We start from the raw sequence: 15,630 nt of genomic DNA, 5'->3' as shown, positions 1-15,630 counted from the left end.
TTTATTGACCAGAACAATATAAATTAGGTGCAATAACTTATATCGACTTGTGCGTGCATAAAATCGTTCTACTGTCCCCAGTTATTATTCCTACAGTCTGCCCTTTTCCTTGAAGCATGTAGTTTTAAATCCAATATTTCATTCCTATCGCGTATCTCACTAGTTTAAGCCCCTCCAGGAAAAGCATGTATAAATATAACTCTTCGACTGGTCAATATGAAACCACAGATTTTTCCCGACCGGCGGTTCACATACTGCAGCATCTTTCAGCTTTCATATGGAGCTCTACAAGAGCCAATGCAAACTGACTTTATTGGAAAGAAATATAGACTTCCTGCTGGGTTACCGCAATGCTTGGTTTCTTATGCTCTGAATTTATCTTAGAGGTAATATAAATAGGCTAAAGCTCGATAATGCAAATTCTCGGTGCATTCGGTAGAGCAGTCAAAAATTTATTATGCCGAACTTGCCAGACGAAAAACAAAATATTCGCATTCTGATTAGATGAATGTATAACAATTAATAGCAGTCTATGCATGATGATGATGTAAATATGAATACCTTGTATTTATGTAAAAGTAAGGCCAAACCCCCCCTTCCCCTTCGGCAATGTTGAAAAGTTGAAGGGGAAGAACAAAAATTTAAGCGGGTTTATTCATATTATTGGTTTTACGTCTGCGTATATGCTCAATTTTGCAACAAGCAAGTTCAGTAACAGTGAGGCCATTTGATTCGACCCAATGGTCTAAACGTCGGAGTATCATTTTTTCCATCAATTTCCGGATACAGGATAGCATTGCAATCGGCCTATAAGAGTTGTGATCAGAAGCTGGTTTCCCTGGTTTTTGGATGGCGATCACCTTCACTTGCCTCCAATCCTGCGGTACAATGTTTTGCTCCAGGGACTTATTGAACAAGTTCAACAAGCGCCTCTTGGCATTGGCGGGTAGATTCTTCAACAAGTTGAATTTGATTCTATCTAACCCAGGCGCGTTATTGTTACAGGACAGGAGGGCAACTGAAAATTCTGCCATCGTAAAAGGTGATTCTATCGAGTCGTGGCCCGGAGACGCATCACGAACAATATTTTGCTCAGGAACAGAGTCCGGACATACTTTCCTGGCAAAATCAAATATCCACCTACTTGAAGACTCCTCGCTTTCGTTGACCGTTACGCGATTCCGCATTCTTCGGGCTGTGTCCCAAAGAGTGCCCATCGATATCTCCTCCGACGTCTCGTTCACGAACCGACGCCAATATCCGCGTTTCTTTGCTTTAGCCAAGCTTTTAAGCTTGGTATCAAGCTCCGAATACCGTAAATAGTCGCCAGGTATACCTCCCTTCTGGTAGGCCTTAAACGCGTCGGATCTTTGCGTGTAGACATCGGAGCACTCTTGGTCCCACCACGGAGTGGGAGGCCGTTCTTTAATCGTTACGCCGGGATATTTCTTCGTTTGGGCTTGCAACGCGGCGTCGAGGATTAAGCCCGCGAGGAGGTTGTATTCTTCAAGTGGTGGGTGATGTTGAATCGACTCGACCGCTTTTGAAATCATTTCCTCGTATAACTTCCAATCGACATTCCGTGTGAGGTCATACGGAATGTCAATTGGTCGCATGCGAGTTGACCCGTTAGTAATTGAAATAAGAATAGGCAGATGGTCGCTACCGTGAGGATCGAGGATTACCTTCCATGTGCAATCCAACCGTAGCGACGTCGAACATAAGGATAGATCCAAAGCGCTTGGGCGCGCTGGAGGTTTCGGGATACGTGTCATTTCACCGTTGTTCAAAATAGTCATGTCGAAGTCATCGCAAAGGTTATAGATTAAAGAGGAGCGGTTATCATTGTAGGGGGAACCCCAAGCCACACCATGAGAGTTGAAGTCTCCCAAAATCAAACGTGGCGAGGGAAGAAGTTCTATTAAATCAAAGAGCAACCGTTGCCCAACCTGTGCTCTGGGAGGAATATATATTGAGGCAATACAAAGCTCTTTACCTTGTATTGTCATTTGACATGCGACAACTTCGATGCCTGGAATCGAGGGGAGGTTAATACGATAGAAAGAATAGCACTTTTTAATCCCTAAAAGTACTCCTCCATATGGGGTGTCTCGATCAAGGCGAATAATATTAAAATCATGGAAGTTGAGATCAATATTTGAAGTAAGCCAAGTTTCACAAAGGAAAAATGCATCGCATTTGTTTTTATTTATCAAAACTTTAAACGAATCAATTTTTGGTAAAATACTTCTACAATTCCACTGTAAGACAGAGATAGAATCCTTCATATACGCAGTTGAATTAGGCATCGAAGGATACAATCGCTGCAAGGAGGGGCCATTGGGCAGTCAACTGCTTCAAAAATGATCTAACTGTTGGGAGAAATGCTGTAAGAAAATTTTTAATTGGATCGGATACATTGAAATTTTCAAAAATCCAGTCCACAATGTCAGAAAATTTCACTAATCCAGAGTTTGTTTCATCAACTGGATGTGCAAAAGGAATAACTGGGGTTTTAGATGTTCCTGGCAGTGCTGGGAACTCCTTCTGGGACTTTAAATTTGCAAGCCCAGGAGGAGTTTGCTTCGGTTTTTCCGCAGCACTGTTTGGTTTGTTCGTACTTTTCATTACACTTTGGGAAATCTTAGGACCTTTACGGGGAAGTTTAGGAGAAGAAACATTTTTCCTCTTTCTAGACTCCCCAGGATTGGCATAAGATGTTCCCGCTGATGAATCGTCAGAATCGGTTTCATCAGAGGACAACAGATCAAAGGGGTTCGATGTTATGGTAGAAGTGGTCACGGTCGTCTTCAGCATCTCAGCATAAGAACGCTTTGAACGCTCCTTAAGTGACCGCTTGATTTTATCTCTGCGCTGCATGTACACCGGGCATGTGGAGAGCTCATGCTGGTTTTCCCCACAGTGAATACATTTTTCAGCATTAACACTGCAAAATAATAATAATAATAATAATAATAATAATAATAATAATAATAACAATAATAATAATAATAATAATAATAATAATAATAATAATAATAATAATAATAATAATAATAATAATAATAATAATGATAATGATAATAATAATAATAATAATAATAATAATAATAATAATAATAATAATAATAATAATAATAATAATAATAATGATAATAATAATAATGATAAAAATAATAATAATAATAACAATAATAACAATAATAATAGGGGAATCAGGGGCATAATGGGCACACGGGGCGAAATGGGCACCCCTCTTTATGCGAAACTACGCATTTTTTAATACAATATGGTATGTGGAACTCTTCCGTAGTTACTACAGTATCTCTTTATGTAGAATAAAAGTGATTTGTGGTGTTTGAACAAGTTTGTAAATAAAATAGAAATAAATATTTGAAGTGATAGGTTGTTGGTAAAAATACATAATACTATGGAAAATTATAGAAAAAGCAGAATTTTTTACACGAGCAAGGCCTGGTAAATTCAGCTAGTTGTATAATAAAACAGGTCCAAATGAGTTTCCATGAGGCAATGAGTGTGTTTTCAACATGGCTTCATCCGCTTGCTAGAAAGCAAACATTTTTGTTTTTCCCTAACGCAGTTTACAGATCGTGATGTGATTTCAAGAAGCATATGAGATAGTGTTTGTCACTGACTGGAGGTAAATGTTATTACTTTTTGCCTTTCTCCTAGAAAGGTATAGCAATCACTGAAAAAACCAAAGGTATAAAAGTGCTCTTAAGGGTCGAATCTCGTATATCAATCGACTTATTTCGACGAGCTGAGCATTTTCTGTATGTGTGTGTGTGTATGTGTGTGTGTGTGTATGTGTGTGTGTATGTGTGTGTGTATGTATGTAACGGTCTCCCAATCTCACTCGATTTTCTCAGAGATGGCTGAACCGATTTTCATGAAACTAATTGCAAATGAAAAGTCTAGCTGCCCCATAAGACCCTATTGAATTTTATTGTAATTTGATTTTTAATTTCGAGGTTATGTATCAAAATGTGAAAATCACAAAACTTCATTATCTCAGAAACTACAATACCGATTTGAACAAAATTGGTATCAAAAGAACGGGCTTGTTTTTTGAACCATTGTAAAATAATTTTATAATGATTGGACATGTAGTTCAAAAGTTATGCAAAGAAACGTGTTTCAAACACTGTTTAAACTCACTCACTTTTCTCAGAGATGGCTGGACCGATTTTCACAAAATTAGTGTCATATGGAAGGTCTTGTTGCCCCATAAGACCCTATTGAATTTTATTGTTATTGGACTTTAACTTTGTCCGTTATGTATAATAATGTGAAATCAGGCTCTGACAAGAAACATGTTTCTAAGACTGCTTAAACTCACCCACTTTTCTCAGAGATGGATGGACCGATTTTCACAAAATTAGTTGCAATAGAAAGGTCTAGTTGCCTGATAAAACCTTATTGAATTTTATTATAATCGGACTGTAGCTTTGTCTGTTATGTATCAAAATCTAAAAGTTATGAAACTCCATTATCTCAGAAAGTACACAACCGATTTGAACAAAATAGGTGCCAAATGAACGGGCTGTCTTTAAAACCCCTTAAATAACGAATTTTATGATGATTGAACAAGTAGTTCGAAGGTTATGAAAAGAAATGTGTTCAGAAAACTTTATCAAATTAACTCGTTTTGCCAAAGATGGCATCACTGGTTTCAACAATCTCTGTTTTAAATTGGAGGTTTAGTTGCTTCATTGGTACCCATTTAATTTGATTATAACACTGGTTGACAAAATCGAAAAAAATGCTGCTCTAAAGCTCATAATAGTTGCCCTAGAAAGAAAAAAATTTACAGGAAAAGCTATAATTTTTCATTTTTTCTTAGTTTGACCTTCGAGGCAACACTTGTGTTGACCAGCGTAATCGGACTTTTATTTTATCCATTATGTGTTAAATTGTGAAAATATTGAAAATCTCTTCTTTGAAATATGAAATAAAAATAAAATGAAAATAAATGAAAATCTCTTCTAAAATATTGAAAATCTCTTCTTTCAAAGATTACACGACTTATTTAAAGAAACAGGTGTCGCAAAATCGGATTTCAAAATGAAGTATGAAGATGATTCCTATCGTTTGCCATCAAAAACTCAAAAATGCAAAATTTTGAGTTGTGCCAGTGTTGCACGAATCTGATGATATGTTAAATTTTAAATGTTCGGTATAGTTGTGCTGTTGGCTACCAAAAATTTTTTGTTTAGAATGAATAACAAATCCAGCAGAAATAATCAAGGTGTATTTTTTAAGTGTTGGAGTAAATATATTTTAACAAAGTATAAGTTCGAAGGAGAAAGGCTGGGTCTCACCGCTAGGTGGATTAATTTAGGGTTTTAGTAATAAATTCAATGCAAAAAAAAGCATTTTTCGTTATTGCTTTTAAAGGAACAAATGAAAATTTTGCGTGTAGTTATAACGGCCATAATGGCGATCTCGTAACATGTGCAAAACACATGACAGCATGTGTTGTTACTTGACTGGAGAAGAATGTTATTAATTTTTAAGTAACAAATCTGATGCAAAAGGTAGAATATATGCTTTTGGCGTATTCCCTCATTCCCACTGCTCACCCAGTTTTGACCTGGAGCTAACCTAGCTTCTTTATTCGCTTGATTTTGACTCAGTTTTTACTTGGGAGCACCGCAAAGTTTGTCAGTTTGTCAGTTGTGTCCCAGTTGAATAAAGAAATTCGCTATTAGAGACACAAAGTGAAAGCACTGCAGTGAGGTTTCATGTAAAAATACAATTGCTATGTATTAATTGCATGGAATACACAGTCCAACGCTCTGATATTCTATCATTGCCACGCCACCTTCGCGGCTAAATTCCGAACTCATTCAAATATCCAAATAAAAGCCCTAACTATACCAAGAAACTTTGTAGAAGATTGCAAACCGATTGGTCAAACCCTGAGAGCGCTAATAATTTCGTTCTGCCAGATTCCAATCCTGGCTCAGTGTACAGTGTAAGTGCAGTTGTTTTCGTAATGAAAGATATTCTCCTACACACTAGTGAATCTCTGAAGAGAAATGACAAGCCCGGCTGAGAGATTGAGGTAAACAATATACTGTTTATAGAAGTTTTAATACCAATTCCGAAATTATCTGAACGTATTAAAAATACCGTGGAATGGGGTGAAATTGATCACCTGAAAATTCGTGATAAAAAATACTAATCAAAAGATATTGCTTACAACTCTAGGCAATGTTAACATGTCCTTTTGCATGATTCACATACCTGTCAATGTTAACCCTTGCATGCCCGGTGCAATTTTTCATATTTTCGAAAAACTCTTCTAACTCAGTCAAACCTCAATCAAATTTAATCAAACAAGTTTCCAAATAACAAAAAAAAAAGTATTGAATTTACTTGAAGTAATCTTAGTTGAGGGTTAATTACGTTAAATTTGGAGAAATGAGTAAAGTTCGATAAAAGCTCAAAAAATGTAATTTTCAATAATGATCATTCCATACCATTAAAGAAATACTGATGACTCGCAGGAAACCACGAAGATTTACATTTCAGAGCTAGTTTTTGAGCTTTTGCAACAAACCGAATTGAAATCGGTTAAACGACGATCAAATAACAGCAAATTTAGCAACAAGCAGTTCGTGAACCAAAATAAACAAATTTTAACCTGAAATATCGTTATTTTCGTTTCCAAACTAGCTGTAAATGATATTTTTCAGCAAAGAAATCATCATTTATCTTAAGCATATCGAAAAAAAAGCACATTGCCAAAAGAATGTATGGATTAGAATGGTGATCAATTTCACCCCAATTTACCCCATAGTATCTTATAGAATTATCGAATTTATTTCATGAAGTAGACGATAGAAATTTCACAAATAGCCACAGAGGTTTACTGTAGCACATACCAGTACTTGTTTGAAAATTATACTTTTTTGGGAAGAATGTACATGAAGCTAGTTAATTGGAAATTTTTATGAAAATTGATCAATTTCACACCGTTCCATGGTATGTACGTTATATTGATGTAAAATGTATTTTTTATGTAGTGATGCTACATGAAAGATATGTTATTTCGAGGGCGTCTTATATTCAAGTTCGCTTGTGCTAAAAAAATTACAAAATAACATCTGGTGTCGATTTATAACCGCTGGATACCCAAGTAACACACAAAACATGTTAGAAAATAATTCACAATGACAGTAGTCATATAAGAATACTATAACGCAATTTGAAACTTGTGTTGTTATATTTTTGTTCTCGAGATGTTATTCCATAGCATAAGTGTATTTAATATATTATCGAATATAAACTGCTGCTGCTTATCTGTAACTTGTGTTTATGATATTATCAAAACATTACAGAAAGCAACTTCAAATACAACATTTGCGAGATGTTTTTCATCAGTAATTCAACCACATTTCGAACACAAACTCATTTTTTCCTGGTTTTGCAGATGTTTTTAAATATCATGAGTTGAACAAACAACAACTATGACATAAATGACACTTGTCTTAAAGTTGTCCTCCAGATGTTTTCACTATGTATTAGAAAAACTGTGTATGAAATGCCCAGCCAGAACAGCCGCGCGCGTTTAATATTATACGTCTAATAACCCAAGCAACAATTGAAACATAATAAAAAAAAAATAAATTGTGATCATTTGTTGCACTAATGAAATTCAGAGGATTTAGGAAACATTTTTTGTTACTACGATGAAATTGTAAAGATACAAGCAACAACTAAAGCTGCATCGCTGCTGCAAAAATCTTCACACCAACAACGTAATTCGCGAGGTAGGATTTGTTGTTGAAACGTGTAAACGGCATTTGAAAACCTAACCTTCACTGAATAGATCTAGTGGGTGGAGCATATAGGTTGCCAACGTGATGCTTGCGGGATACAAAAAACAAACACACAAAAATACTTCTAAAAGTTGCTGTCATGTTCTGAAGCCATGTAACAGCAACTTTTGCTCGATCGTTCGTCCTATATTTGTTTTTGAGATGAGGTTATTTACTGCGTTGTAACTTTCGGGTACTTGGACTAGAAGTCGTCCAAAAAGTGTGGGTCTCTAAAACGAAATGTGATAAATTGCTTTGAATTTCATTGTCACGCTGAGGTACTGATGAATTGAAGAAGCAAAATTAAAACTGGTAATGACCATTAGCATGATAAGGGAAGCAATATTTAAAACTGAGCCAAGAACTTGCAAGTGTTTCTACAGCAAATGACGTAAATAGTGCAAACGAGAAAAGTGAATAGAAATTGATAACTGGAATTGAATCCTCAAATTTCTGGAAATAATCAAAAATAAATCGCTATACAGACATTCTCTTTCCATTCTAACCATTTGCCATTTTACAATCTTACCACAACGCCATGAAGTTTCTATTGTAGCTGAAATTTTACCACGCAGCATTAACCATGTTGTTATCAAATTCCATGCATTAGTTCATACACATTGCGGTTTCATTCTTGAAACTTGTGTTGAAACAACGAAAATGTTGCAATTGGCTCCACCTCCTACGCTTTTTTTGTCATTGTATAAGAAACTGAGATGTAACTGCAACTTAATTTCGCATAAGAATTTGTTGCTGTAATGCACAAAGTTCATAATCGAAACAAATTTTGCTGCTTGGGAACAATACTACGTACCTGTAAACTATTTTTCCTATTAATGGTATTCGAAAGCCAACGTAAAACTACTTGATCGAATTGTTAATGAAATTATTTAAACAATTTTTATAAACCTATTCGAGGTGGGTCAACATGCGCCATGAAAAGGTAAACAAACGCTTACAGTGCAACCAATATCACTCTAATTTTTGTTACCGTATATCTAACAACGTTTTCTAGTTTTGAATTATTCTATGTCTAGATAACGTTGAAACTATGCGAAAACAATTTCAATATTCAAGCGACAGAAACAATTAATTTTGAAAGGTTGAACATTGCTTTTCATCATCAATTTATAATTGATTGAAAGTGCCACTGCCAAAAACGATCATCGAACTGGTTGCACTGCGAGTAACAATACATTTGCGCATGCGCTGGTTAAATGTTGTCATAGCAACGCCTTTGCGCATGCGCTTTGTTATGGCGAATTCTGACCCACGAATGCGCGAATTTCTTCATTACACTGGGTCAGTGCAGATCTACCCAAGGAAAAAAAGAACATTGCGGTTTACTACGCATGTAAGAAAGAGATGCCAGATAGTTGTTTACAAACTAAGCCCATGCGGTGGTGGGGTAAACTGACTCTTCGCAATGAAATAAATCAGTGAACATTCTGTAATGCATAATCTATTTTTGTTCTATTATTGTTCCTGATATAAATCAGTGTCGTTCTGCGATATTTTTATTTTGAAGTTTTATGCTTGCGTCAACGATGTTTTGATTAGTTAGCAATCACAACTTAAAAATAACCTATTTTCAACGTATTTCTACCATATTGGTACTCGAGATGTATTTTACAGCTTCGGTCTAACAAGTTGGCTTACTTTCATGTTTTATAATACTCCATAAAATACCAATACTTGTTCAAGTAGCCTTCAGTTTTTGCGCTTTTCTGGTGATAGAGATGTCATGGAAAAAGTAATGTCAACCGAAATCTATAACTGCAGGTTGTATTAGAGGAGTTATCTCAACTGCTCAATAACAACGTGTGTTACTTGGGTATCATCCTCGTTTCGAAAATACTCATATTAAATATTTAGCCATTTGTAGCTGTTTTCCAGATACCGGAAGTAGCCATCTTGGATTTCAGAATGGCATCTGGAATCAATTTTTGGAAATTCCCATATTAAGCTGTACTTTGCTGATTTCCGGGAACCGGAAGTCACTATCTGCAAAATAGCTTCTGGGTTGCTATCCGGTCTCTAGCCATCATCTCGATTCCGGAAATATCCAAATTTGGGGCAGATCATTCATTTCAGGCTGTTTTCTGGTAACTGGAAGTCCCCATCTTTGATTTCACAATGCACAGTGGTCGGAAAAGGCAATTTGAAGAACTTAATTCATTTGTGCTTAAACGGTTGATGTAAGCCAAAGATAATGTTCTAAAGAATTGTTCACAAAAATATAACGGAAATGTTGATAAGAAAATTTTTTGATCATGGCCTACTATCATAAAAATAAAAAATCTAACTTTTGATACAGCGAAGATACATAAATAATTTCTTCAGTAAAGTTGTAGAACTTTTCAAAATATGAAACTTTGTAGAAGACATCAAATTTCTATGATGTCTATTTATTGAGATACGAAGCATTTCCTCTGTCAACCCCCTCAAATTTAGTTTTTCTAGTATAACTTTTGAAATATTTTTGTTTCGTACACATAATATTCTAGGCAAATATGACCAACATAAAAATACAGGTTTCTTTCGAAGACAGCATGAAGCTACAATCGTTCTATACTAAGTTAGAGCGTTTTTTCATTAAATTATTTCGCATATTCAAATGCATATAGGGGAGAAAGAGGCAAACCGGTACACATCATCAAATACTTTTTTTAAAGCTTAGACCTTGTACTATAAACCAGTTAAACTTTGATACTTGACAATTTATAAATGAATGAGTAGAGTGATGTTTTATGTAGGTATGTTTCTAGAGTTTTCTATACAAAAACGCACCAATTTGAACGATGATTTGTGAATTTATGAAACAGATAACTCGAGAACACTTCTTAGGTATATTTAGTTGTTGATAGGTGCATCCATCAGTAATTCGACGTGAGTAAAATGAACGCATTACAGCAATGTTTATTGTTAATTATTTATATCATCTTCATCTGTCTCGTTTTCACTTTCTGTGAAATCTGATATAAACTTAGCATCTTCTGAAAACAAAAAATTTTCTTATCAACATTTCCGTTATATTTTTGTGAACAATTCTTTAGAACATTATCTTTGGCTTACATCAATCGTTTAAGCACAAATGAATTAAGTTCGTCAAATTGCCTTTTCCGACCACTGTGCAATGACGTCTGGAGTCGATTTTCGGTTTCTGGGTTGGTTTTTTGACTCTAGAAATACCAATATTAGGTGATATTCAGCCGTTTTAAGCAGTTTTCAGGAGCTAAAACTTACCATCTTCCATCCATCCACTTAAAATTGACTTCTGGAGTGATTTTCTGGCCACTGGGCATCATCCTTATTCCAAAACTACTCATATTAGATGGTATCCGGCCATTTTACCTTGTTTTCCACAAACATGAGTGCACAATTTTAAAGTTCTAAGCGGCATTGAGTCGATTTCCGACCTCAGAATATCATCCCGGGTCCAAAAGTACCCATATTTGGTTATATTTGTCATTATTTTCCACTCTGAATGATCGGGATCTGCGTTCAGCAAGACTCTACATTTTTCCGATCATTAAATCACAATTTGCGGTATTTTGGTGGACGCACAGCTTATTTTCCAATCGATTATTACATGATCGAAAGAAATGAGTTGAAAAATTAAAAATTATAAGCATTTGAAATTGAAAGATGCTTGTGACGCCTTCTATTTGCTTTAAAACGTAACTCTACGTCAAATATCGTAAGACGTAATTCTACGGCAAAAATCAATCTCGATCAGTTTTTTTTTTTCAGTTGAAGATGGAACCAATTCAGAAATCATGCGATGGTAAATGTTAAAATAGGTTGACCTTTCCATTACTAACTTTTTTTATTTCGTTTTTTGTATTGATAGAGATTTATCTGTAAACTTTTATTTTTAAACATTCATATTTCATGAACTTATGGTAAAATTCTAAAATTCTAACACATAAAAAATGAAAATAAATAAATACCCAAAAACAATATTGAATTTTAGATGTCAAAAAAGCAGCATAAATTTTTTAACAGAATAATTCGGTAATCGGTAGGGTGTCCGTTTTATTATCATCAGATTTTTTTTATTATCATCAGGAGGGTATTGAAGTCAAAGAGAACTTATCTTTGCAAGAAGTTGCTTTGCGTTATGAAGAACCATCATCCAAAAAATATTTTTTTTTCTTTTGAAAATCTCGAGTGTGAGTGAAGCGGTGGACGCAAGTTTCATTCATAATCTTTTATCTGGTAAAAAACAAGAACTCCCGACAACGGGTGTAAAAAAATGTTAAAATTTGAGACTTGTCAGCCGAAATCCGGCGAAAGTGATACGTGATGTTTTTAAAGATAATATATATTTTAGTACGAATCAGTTTATTAAACAAAACGAACCAAGAAAATACCCTTCAAATCGAAAATCAGTATTAACATATTACACTGATTTCAAAACTAAATATCAAAAGTGCTACGATGCTTTGAGGTAGATTTTTTCTTTACCGATCTCCTGCTCCAGTATTCCTAAGTTGACAAATGCAAATAATATATTTTAGTCCGATAACATTTATTTGCTGTCATAAAAACGATATTCTCTTATGCCAAATATCATCTGTGATTTCTAAGGGAGCTTCCTAATCAGTAAAAAAATGATTGAAGAACAGCTTCCAACGATGAAAAGTGGGCTAGATGAGCGTTCAACGATTGTTTTATTGTTGAAATTTATTGCGCTTATGTTAGTTGTTCATCCAGTTGTGTCATAGAACGAAAAAAAAACTTTCGGCAATCATTGCAAAAACTTTTCCGATGATTTTTTCATTATTTGTGTCAACCAGTTTTCAAGTAGTAGAATGATATTCAAAAATCTTCTATTTTAATTTATATGCAGATACCGTATTATATAGTTATGGGACTTTCAACTCGAAAGCAGAATGCTCTTCATACCATACTAAAGCTAGAGAAACCTCATTATATCCGTCAAAGCGTAGAATTGAAAAAAAGTCAACTCAACTATCGTCCCGTCTGTCATTATCGCATCCAAAGGCAAAATATGCTGGAAAAAATAAATTCATCTCCGTTCGTTCCAGCTGCTGGATCTCTCGCGCAACCAACTGTCCGGGATTGAGGACCGCTACGCCACCCAGTTGTCCCACATCGACGATCTAAGGATGGATAATAATCCACTCATATGCGACCGGTGTCACATGGGAGCGATAATCGAGATGGCCGGTGAGGTAAGGAGTGCCCCTTTTTTTGCATTTTCTTATTTGGCATTTACTGGCGATGCAGATGCATGATTATATAACGGTAGAAATAGGGAAAAATGGTTGATTCAATTTTACGACCGTGTGCCGTTTTCTTCGAAACCCGCAGCTACCCTGGAGGGAGAAACCGGAGTGCTTTCTACCGGAGCGGTTGCGAGGCATCTCGATCGATGACCTGGAGCACTTTGCCATCGAAGACTGCATGGAGGTCATTGTCGACGAGGACCACGACGCCGCCAGTACGTCGCACAATTTTCTCGAACAAGGTACAGACTTTTTGGGGAAACCGAATCAGCCAAGTTTTTTACGATTTTCCCCTTTACAGCCGGAAGTGTCAGTTTGCTCGCTTTCTGCGGGTTATTTGTGTTCGTTGTTCTGGCGATAATTGTCGTATCGACGGCAATCTGTCTTTCAAGACATCGGGCAAGATACTATACCCACGAAGAGAAACGAGGTGAGACGGGATAACAGGAAGCTTGTTTCAAACCTCGCTAACTAAACTCGTTTATATATATATTTTTTTTTTCGAACAGACTCCACTCTGGAGAAGAACGGAACCGAAACATCACTACTAACCACGGGTAGCGAAATTAATTTCAAATTCCCATATACCGATCGAGTTTGCACGATTGATGAGATGTGCATCCCGCCGCCACCACCGCCACCTAGCAAGCCTTCGGGCAACGTCATTGAACGGTTCGATTAACGAACGGCGCACGGTGATGGCCAGGAGAGTGCGACTGGCACTACGAGTGCTACCACCACACTCACGACCGTAGCCATCATCGGAGACGACTCCTCGTCAACCTCGGCTGTGGGTCTCGGTACACCCTCGAGCGCCATCACTACCAGCAGTAGCTTGGGCAGCGGTAGTAGTACTTCCGGAGGGTCAGCAGCGCCTCCTCCACGTGGTATTTTAAGGAACAATAAAAAAAGGGATGCGTTCTAGGAACGCAACCCTAAAACCTGATGGCGACTCGGAGTCGCCTAAAATAAGGCATTATGTGTCTGCGTGTGTGTAAATAAACGATCTGTGAGTTTGTATTTATTCGATTAAGATTCCACTGCCTTCCCCTATTGTCCTGTCCCCCGTAGCCATCCCACCCTAGTGAGTAAGCGTAGGCGTGGATCCACTAGCAAGATTACGAGAGAATTACGACAAACTAATCTTGACTAATTGTAATTAGCTATTAATGGCCGTTTATCCGACGTGTAACAAAAGCACCGGTGACAAATGATTGCTTAAGCGAGACACAAACTGTAAATAGATCTACAAACAACCGAGAAATGTGCCCCCACCCTTTCCTTACCTTTCCTTGTAGTGTCTTGTAGTATCCCTCCTAGCACTTTTATCCAGTTCTCTATCGACTTACGAGTAGAAGATTGTGGTGTTATAATGGATGTAGAAAGCGTCGAAGGGTCGGTTAGTCACATCGCAAGCTGGGGGAGCTTGCACTGCGTGGTGTGTTGAATTATGTCGCAGCCCAGCATTGACAGGCAGGGATCGAATAGTAAAGTGTTTCCACGCGGTTCAGTTGACGCGATTGTCTGAGAAAAAAAAATTATTTATCTGCTAAGTTGGCTACCAAATAAGTTTACATTTTTCTTTAACCAATATTTTTCCCTAGGAATAATTATAGAAAAAATAAAACAAGTTCGTTAATTATCGTTGGAAAAATTGTATTCAATTGTGGATTAAAAATTGTAAAAACACCAAAGATTACAAGAAATATGTTTCATTTTCTTCCGCAAAATTCGCAAATTTTTCTAGCCTTCAATTCACGATGTGTTCAACAATTCTCAAAACAACAACTCGGAAAGCTATTCCTGGGCAAACATGTGTGGTAACCAGCAAAGAGTCATAAAAAACTGCGAAAGTCGTGGAATTTCACGGTTTTGAGCCTTTTGACACGGAAAAGCTCGATAGCAGAGAAAAAAAAAACACGCTGAATGTTCGAGATTTATACTAAGTGAGAATAATTATAGAGAGGAAACCTTCTAGATTCGATATCAGAGTAAACTCAGTTTGTTAAGATTAAGATTGCTCGTTCAATAAAAAAATACTTTTTAAATATATCAATATAAGATTTTTTGCAAAAAATTGCTCCCAACATATCATTCCGATGACATTCAATTTGCTCAATTATGAACGTATAGAAAAAGGTAAGTCCATTCTTTGGACGTAACTGTTGATATCATTCCCAGCTTCACTGACTCCACTAATCTCCAGTATCAGCCAGCAGTATCAAAGTATTTGTTTTTCGGTGGATTACAGCAGCAACGAGCGACAGCACCAGCACAGCAAAACTAATAAAGCGGATAATTTACTTGCTAGTCGCGCTGCACTGCTGTTGCATCGCTTGGGTCTCAGCTGCTTCGAAAAACTACCCGGAGAACGAATAATAACTCGGATCAAGCGACGGGTTGGTCACCGGTTTGTTGTTTCCATTTTTCGTGTTAATTAAACAAGAACAGTTTGAATGTTGTTGATTTTTTGTTCAATTTTTTTGGACCATTCAATTATTTTTATTTGTTTTGTCCGTTTGTCGTTC

General features: G+C 36.4%; 1 protein-coding gene across 5 annotated transcripts in view; it reads left to right on the top strand.

The window, feature by feature from the left end:
- The window catches only part of LOC129727715 (insulin-like growth factor-binding protein complex acid labile subunit), a 472,653-nt gene extending 457,490 nt beyond the window's left edge, over positions 1–15,163 (top strand). For all 5 annotated transcript variants that reach the window (XM_055685798.1, XM_055685799.1, XM_055685796.1 and 2 more), the window contains 4 exons: positions 12,902–13,048; positions 13,188–13,344; positions 13,404–13,532; positions 13,612–15,163. In XM_055685798.1, coding sequence (XP_055541773.1) covers positions 12,902–13,048; positions 13,188–13,344; positions 13,404–13,532; positions 13,612–13,784 — 606 coding nt within the window. In that variant the 3' untranslated portion in view covers positions 13,785–15,163. The remainder of the gene's footprint in view (positions 1–12,901; positions 13,049–13,187; positions 13,345–13,403; positions 13,533–13,611) is intronic.
- Positions 15,164–15,630: the final 467 nt, after the last annotated feature.

This window comes from Wyeomyia smithii, chromosome 3 (assembly GCF_029784165.1).
Source record: "Wyeomyia smithii strain HCP4-BCI-WySm-NY-G18 chromosome 3, ASM2978416v1, whole genome shotgun sequence".
In the NCBI taxonomy this organism is placed as follows: domain Eukaryota; kingdom Metazoa; phylum Arthropoda; class Insecta; order Diptera; family Culicidae; genus Wyeomyia; species Wyeomyia smithii.
Note: the sequence above shows the minus strand (reverse complement) of the source record. Positions and strands in the feature narration are given on the sequence as shown.